We start from the raw sequence: 8042 nt of genomic DNA on the forward strand, positions 1-8042 counted from the left end.
TTCAAATGTTTGAGTGTAATTTTTCAATGTTGTTCATGGTGAGTTAAATTTTTTGTAATTTAGACATGATACTTATTGGATGTTTTCTTTGAAGTTTATTTCTGCCACCGTTACTTACATCGTTGTGGTTGTTCAAATTAATTGGAATGTTCTAAAATAAAATAAAAAATTATTTAAAAAAAATTTTATTGTAAATTTCAGCGTCGTTTTTCGTTTATTCTTAACTACTTCTTGGATTTTTGTTGATCATTAATGTGATTAATTGGGCATTCATTAACGTCACAGCAATTATTTCTTTATCGAGAAAAGGTTTTTTAAGTTTTCACTGGATTTCCACGGAAATTTATTTTTTTAGCATACATACTTTTCGCCTTTTTCTGATCCGCAGAAATTTCAAAATATAATAGTTCATAATTCTCTACTGAAAATTGTTTTTGAAGCCCAAAAATTGTAAGGCTCACATAGGAAATCAACTTGACTCACTTTCGAGGTCAATGTGATCCCTTAAAAGATCAATTATAATAAAAATCATTAAAAAATTATTATAATTATTATAATAAATATAATTAAATTTAATTTAATTATTTCAAAGAATAAATTTAATTAATAAATTTAAATTAATTATTTAATAAATTTAAATAAATAAATATTTAATTTTCGAAGGAGGAAAATAAAAAAAAATATAAAATTACATAAAAAATAAAAATAAGTAAATAAATAATATTTATGTGTTATATATTACTGGTACCGATTTACCGACAATTTTTCCGATTTTCCGACAATTTTTCCGATTTTCCGACAATTTCGACGGTACGATGATGTCTGTGACGTGATTGGTCGCTACAGAAACCCGTATGTGAGCATAGTGTTTGACCAGGTTGGAACTTAAGGCGACGCTTCAAAAATTTTTTCTGTGAGCTGGGTCACGTACCGACATTTGATTGTCACCTGGGGCATGTTTCTTTTTTTTTGCACTGGGGTCGAGCGGCATGAGTGCCATGAGTGGTTTGAGTGACTATGAGTTACCGATGAGTGGTTTTCCATTTTCCGCACGTTGTGCCGTCCATTTGCACGTCATTCCGGTAAACAACAAGCAGAAGCACACGAATTTCTGAAAAGTTTTTGGGGAATTCGAGTTTTGACCCGCTTACACTCGAGAATTTAGCTTTTTTACACGCGTCGCAAAAAGTTCAAGCGTCTCCCTTGCGAAATATGCTAAAATTCATTGGGGTTTCTATGTGATTTTGCCTGGGATTTCAATTGTTTTGTCGGGCGCGTTCTTGACACACCAACACAATACTTTTAATCCACAAATTTCCGCGATTCTTACGGGATGGAGGTAATGCGAAAGGCAGCGCGACTTGCTTTTACCCCGCAACTAATTCGCAACTCTTCTTTTTTTCCGCAGATGAATGGCGGCCCTCCCGGCAATGTCGCTGCGGGAGCAAATAAAGCGCCAACCCAACCACAAACACCACAACCCATACGCAATTACAAGTTGATTTCGGATCCGTTTCTGCAAAAGGGTGCCCCGAAGGTCTATCGCTACGATGGAATTGTGCCCGGAGACACGACTTGCCCGCCCGTCATTCCGCGCGATCCACGCAACGTCTTGTCGCGCATCCGGATGCGACAAGAAATGGAATTGACACTTCCGAGGTATGCAAGGTTATCTCGTTGGTGCATGTTATCGTGTTGAATTGACGATTTTTTCTTCTCCCGTTTCAGATTCAAAATTGACGAAAACTTTATCGGAGAGCCGCCCGCTTTGGAAGTGACGATCAATAACTTGAATGACAACATCGACAAGGGGTTTTTGTCGAAAATGATTTCGGAAGTGGGGGAATTTGACGAGCTGAACATTTATTATCATCCAACGAATGCCAGACATTTGGGACTTGCGCGAGTTGTGTTCCAAACGGTAAAAGCTGCAAAAGCTTGTATCGATAAATTTAACGGAAAATCTGTGATGGGAAGGGTAATTATATAAAATTTTAATTTTTTTCTCAGAAAATGTTAAAAAAAAAAATTATTTTTTTTCTAGATTTTGCATGTCTTTAACGATCCATTTGGCGAAGAATGCAAAAACTTGATAGAGCAATATACGACAGCGAAGCGTCCGTTGCCAACGCCAAGTGTGGCAATCGCCGCTCCCACAGCATTCACCCAAAGAACGACGATTCCCTCGTTAAATTCGTACCAAGATGACTCCGTGCAGCCCGAGAAACCAGCATTGCCGAAGCCCATCAGGTCGGATGTGATGGTGCAGCCCGAACCGTTGCCCGATATCATTCCCGAAGGAGTGTACAACGACAGTATGGACGGTTTCAAGCATCGTGGTCGCATCGAAGACGGCGAATTGTGGGACGAAAGTATCGGCGACGAACGAGATCGACGACGTGATCATTCCCGCAGTCCGGATTGGGAACGCGATCGCTATCACAAAGATCGCTACGACGATCGGTACTACGAGGGCAGACGAAAACATCGAAAACACCGCGATCGGAGTCGCGATCGTAGCAGATCGCGCGATCGAAGAGACTCCCGTCGACGAAGGAGCAGTTCCCGACATCGAGATCGCGACTACGATCGAGATCGGGATCGAGGACATGACAAATCTCGCCATCGGTATCGCGATAAAAAAGACGAATCGCGTCATTCGAGGTCGTCGAGGCATTCGTATCGACGCGGTGACGAAGAATATGGATCCGGAAAGGAAAGTAGTAGTTATTCAGCATATCCCGCTGCCTACGAAAGCGGATATTCGTCGCAATACGGAGCTTATCCGGCAGCGCCATATTACAATGCTCAAGGATACCAAGTGGATCCAAATTCGTGGCAGCCACCGCCGCCATCGTCATCAGTTGCACCTCCGCCGCCCGAAGATCCGAAACCACCGGGTTTGGATGTCGACGAAATGTGGGATGAGGATCTTCTGGAGGGCAGTTCGAAAGGGAAACCTCCTCCGCCGCCGCCCCCTCCCTTGCCCGAGGGACAGGAAAAGGTGAAATTACCCGGAGAGGAAGATGACGAATCGAATGTTGACCTGGATACTCGAATAGCAATGATGTTCAAGGGAAAATCCTTCGGAGCAGCGCCGCCTTTCTTGCAATTTGACTCGGATTCGGGAGACGAAGCAAAAACTGAGTCCAAAAACGAGCCAGTGGATGATTCAAATTCGCGTCGTTCATCGAACAAAACGAGCGGCGACAAATCCGAAGACTCGAGTGTGACAGATGCACCACCAAGTCCTTTCCTGTCGCGCGCCACGTACAAAACGTCGAAGAAATTGACGAAAATCATGCAAGAAAAGGCTCGCAAAGCTGAGATTCGGAAGGAAGAGGGAGCTAGTGACATTTCCTCGTCTGACGATGAGATTCTGCTGGCTCGAGGTACCTACAGTCCCGAACCGCCACCCGGTTTCCCCGTTAAACGCGAACCCGATGCCATGTCACTGTCCAGCCTTTCCTCGAATGACGACAGCAAAAGTTGTGGCATCAAAAGCGAAAACCACCCACCGCCGTTGCCTTCGGATCCGCCGCTGCAACCGCCATTGCCGCCAACTGCTGCGCCCGGCATGTACAACTTTGGCTCGTATCCCGCTCCGAATTCCTACCAATATCCGTACCAATATTCCGAATATGTGCAAAGTTACATGGCATCGCAGGCCTCGTCGGGAATGTATGGCGCGTATTCGGGCGCTATGAAACGCGAAGTTTCCGAAACGGAGCCGTACGAGAAAACGATCAAGTCCGTGCTGGAACGCATGACGGAAGAGCTTAAAGTGATATTGAAACGGGACTTTAACAAACGCATGATCGAAGGATTTTCCTACAAAAAGTACGAGGCGTGGTGGGACGAGAAGGTACGGAACAAGAATAAGGGCGAAAATGAGGCGCCAAATCGGCAAACTGACACAAAAGTACCGGATATCAATCAGATTCTCAACAGCAATCGCAGCGAAACCTTTTCCAGCGATCAAACGTCGCTCTGTCTCGGACTGCGAGCAGCTATTCCGAAGTTGCCTAGTTTCCGACGCATCCGCAAAGCACCGAGTCCCAAGCCCAAAGACGACGAGGACTCGCGCAAGAGCGAAGAAGAGGATCAAGATGTTGTACGAGCCTCCGACGAAGAAAATTGGGATGCGGATCTCACGGAAACCAAAACAGCGACAACTGCAAAGGAGCCTTCGACGTCACAAGCGAGCGACAGACAGCCCGCATCGAGAACGCAACGTCGCAAAGGAAGTTTATCGAGCTTCTCGTCAAGTACGAGCGAGGAAGAGAGCTCCAGCGACGACGAAAGTGAGGAAGACAGTTCGTTATCTGACGCCGATATTGCCGAAGTCACCAGAAGTCACGCGAAAAAAGATGACAAACGGATATATTCGGATACCGAGAGCGAAGACGAGGAAGGAGAAATTAAAACTCCGACTCCGACGACGACAAAACCGAAGACAATTGGAATTTATTCGGACACCGAAAGTGAATCTGAGGAAAAAACGCCCGTGGTTCGAGAAAAAATGCCGACAAAGAGAAAGTCTCGTTCAAAGACGCCCGAAGGACGCACGACTCCAGTTCCTATTTGCTCCGCCGCCGACGATCTCGAAGATTTATCGGACGACGAGGAAGAAGACGAAAAACTGCCACGCACTCCAGGTCGCGATTCCCCGGGCGAAAGCAAGGAAGGCGAAGCCAAAAAGTCAATTTACGACTTGGATCGCGTTTACAGCGACTCCGAGGAAGAACGCGAGTACCAGGAGAAACGACGTCGCAACACCGAGTACATGGAACAAATTGAGCGCGAATTCCAGGAAGAGCAAGCCCGCAAGAAACTCGAAGAACAGGAAAAACGCAAAGCGGAACCCAAGCCTGAACCCGTTCAGAGTGCGAGTTACGAAAAATCACCAATTCTTGAGCGCGCTCCGAGTCCGCGAGAGCCAATTACGCCATCGTTAAGTGCTCCGCCACCAACACCCGGCGTTTCAATTCAAGACCCAATGGCAAAGTACATGGCAAAGAAGCAAGAACGCGATGGCTCGATGTCACCAAAGGCATTTGTGATACACAAAGATGTGAATGGCGTGGTTCGATCGACGCCGCAACAAGACCTGAAGAAGCAAATTGTGCCGCTGCACGTGAAAAAGGATGCGAAACAGGAGCAATCGGACGGTGGATCGGCATCAGATGCGGGCTCATGTAATGCTTTCGCTTTGGATCATTGTTACAGCTTACCGCCATCAGCTTCGCCGTCGTCTGGTTCATCGCCGCAAGAGAATAAGAACAAGAGCAAATACATTCACAACGATCATGGGTACACGAATGATAAAAAGGAGGCTCCCTCTAGTGCGCCAAGACCTGTAAGTATTTTTTTATTTTTAATTTTTTATTTAAGTTGCTCCAAATGAATCTTAAAAATAAAGTCCAGAAATTCTATATAGATTTTCCAAATTTTGACCAAAGTAAATTTTTATTTTGTAATATCTTAAATTTTTCTTCAAAAATTTTTAATAAAATCGTAAAATAATTTTTAAAAAATTAATTTAATTATTTAAATTATTTAATTAATTATTTAAATTAATTATTAATTTAAAACATTTCATTGAATATATTTTTTTCAAGCTTTTTAAAATTTTTTTAAATTTATTTTTTTTTTAAATTAATTTTTCCTTTTTTTATTTCATTGAATTAAATATTTCTTCTTTTTTTTAAGAATTTTTTTTAATTTATTAAATTTAATTTTTTTTTATTATTTTTGATTATTTTTTCATTTAATTCCCTTAAATTAAAAATTATATTTGATTCTAAAATTAGAATTTATTAGAATATTTATAAAAAATCAAATCAACAAAGAAAATTTTAAAGATTTCTTATTTTTACTCAAATTCCCATTTGAAAAAATTTTTGGACTTCATTTTAAAATTCTTTGGAAATTTCATTTTAATTACGTTCTTGAATTTTTCTAAACTTTTTTTTTTAATTTTAGGTCGGTCGTCCTCGTAAAGATCCCTCACAAAAGGCGAAACGCAACGACTACTACGAACGCAAAAAGGCACAAAAGGCTGCCGAGAAAGCTGCTGCTGCAGCTGCCCTCGCCGAACAACGTCGCATGGAAACCGAAGTATTTCGTCCGATGCCAATTTTCCGCCCGCGCGATCCCAAAATGGAATTCGACAACTTGTGGAGCTTCTTAAAGTCCGGCATTGATGCCGAAGATGTCGCCTATTTGCGACAAAGCTACGAAATGTTGCTGCAAAGCAACGACGAGCACAGCTATTGGCTCAATGCGACACACTGGGTGGATCATCCGCCCACAGATCGGAGTTTCATTCCGCCACCCTCGAAAAAACGCAAAAAGGACATTTACGAAGCGAAAGTACATTCCACGGGATCGGCTCGTACCGAAGGCTACTACAAAATCGATCCGACTGAAAAAGCGCGCTACAAATATCACCATCTCAAGGGAACGGCAGCGGAAACACATTTAAGCAAGTTAAGTGCGAATGCAGCTGCCAAATCAAGTACCGTCAAAACGCAGGGATTATCGCGTGAGGCACGTTCGAACCAACGAAGATTGCTTACCGCCTTCGGAGCTATCGGAGAATCTGAATTGTTGAAATTCAATCAACTCAAATTCCGCAAGAAACAAATTAAATTCGCGAAATCGGCAATTCACGACTGGGGATTGTTCGCCATGGAGCCAATTGCGGCAGACGAGATGGTCATTGAGTATGTCGGGCAGATGATTAGACCGAGTTTGGCAGATCATCGTGAACAAAAATACGAACAAATTGGCATTGGAAGCTCGTATCTCTTCAGGATTGACTTGGAAACGATTATTGATGCCACGAAATGTGGCAATTTGGCGCGTTTCATTAATCACAGTTGTAATGTAAGTCGCAAATTATTTTTTTAAATTGAATTTTCTTTAAAAAAAAATTTTTTTTGCAGCCCAATTGCTATGCGAAGATCATCACAATCGAACAAGAAAAGAAAATTGTCATCTACTCGAAGCAACCGATCGCCGTTAACGAAGAAATCACGTACGATTACAAATTTCCTCTGGAAGACGAGAAAATTCCGTGTCTCTGTGGCGCTCAAGGTTGTCGTGGCACTCTGAATTAATTTCTCGCCACTTTTATTGTACAGAAAAAAAACTTTTTTTTAAACTTTCACACTTTGCCATCGTTGTTTGTTGCGAAAATCACTCTTTTTTAAATTTGACCCTCTTTTTCAATAAATATATAAGAAAATATTTATTAAAAAAAATCCTTTCTTTATAAAAAAAAATCTTTAAAATTTTTCGTTCACTTTTTGGTGGTTAATAAATAAAAATTTTTGACAAGTTTGTAAAAATTGTAAGAAAAATAAATAAAAATTAAATTTAAAATAATTAAAAACTTTATTTTTTTATTTACGTAGCATTTTCGAATTTGCTTTCAATCTGTGACTGAGCAATATCACTCAAAGCCGACTGGATCTGTTCCAGCAACATTTCTCCCTTTCGCACCACTTCTTCGAGTCGTTCGGCTGCCGCTTGATTTTCCACCTCCAATCTTCGTAAACTTTGCACCTGGAGCTCTTGACTGCTGTCTTCGTTGGGCAGCGATTCGATTAAGGTGTCAATATCTTTCGCACATTTCACAATTAGCGTCGAGAAAAGTTGCGCAAAATCCTCTTGAGACTGTTGGGGGGTTTGCGATCCGGATCTGTCATAGCCGGGAAAGCGACTGGGGACGGAACATTGCTGAAGAATACCAATACTGTTACAAAAGTGCTCCGCTTGCTGGAAAATTAGAGGAAATTAGTGAAAAATCATGGAAATTTTGTCAAACCGGGACTCACTTGATTGATGGTGTCTTGTAATTGTGTGATTCTGTCTGCCATTTTTGATTTTTCGAATGGATTTTTATAAATTTATGATTTTTAGTCAATAAATTAGCGGTGTGAAGTGATTTTACAGCAAGAAATTGTAGTAAAAAGCCTTAAAATGACAAAAATTTCTATTTTTTCGCTTTGTTTACCATCGAAATCGGTTTCATT

General features: G+C 41.6%; 2 protein-coding genes across 2 annotated transcripts; one reads left to right on the forward strand and one right to left on the reverse strand.

The window, feature by feature from the left end:
* Positions 1 to 1093: 1093 nt before the first annotated feature.
* LOC134828640 (histone-lysine N-methyltransferase SETD1) lies at positions 1094 to 7383 on the forward strand. The gene is made up of 6 exons (XM_063841625.1): positions 1094 to 1339; positions 1409 to 1659; positions 1729 to 1978; positions 2045 to 5359; positions 5986 to 6891; positions 6951 to 7383. The coding sequence occupies exons 1-6, from the start codon at positions 1334 to 1336 to the stop codon at positions 7122 to 7124; spliced, it is 4902 nt and encodes a 1633-aa protein (XP_063697695.1). The 5' UTR covers positions 1094 to 1333; the 3' UTR covers positions 7125 to 7383.
* LOC134828651 (mediator of RNA polymerase II transcription subunit 21) lies at positions 7378 to 8040 on the reverse strand. Its single transcript, XM_063841636.1, has 2 exons — positions 7845 to 8040; positions 7378 to 7785 (listed from the first exon to the last, which is right to left on the reverse strand). The coding sequence occupies exons 1-2, from the start codon at positions 7884 to 7886 to the stop codon at positions 7414 to 7416; spliced, it is 414 nt and encodes a 137-aa protein (XP_063697706.1). The 5' UTR covers positions 7887 to 8040; the 3' UTR covers positions 7378 to 7413.
* Positions 8041 to 8042: the final 2 nt, after the last annotated feature.

The sequence above is a fragment of the Culicoides brevitarsis genome, chromosome 1 (assembly GCF_036172545.1).
Source record: "Culicoides brevitarsis isolate CSIRO-B50_1 chromosome 1, AGI_CSIRO_Cbre_v1, whole genome shotgun sequence".
NCBI lineage: Eukaryota > Metazoa > Arthropoda > Insecta > Diptera > Ceratopogonidae > Culicoides > Culicoides brevitarsis.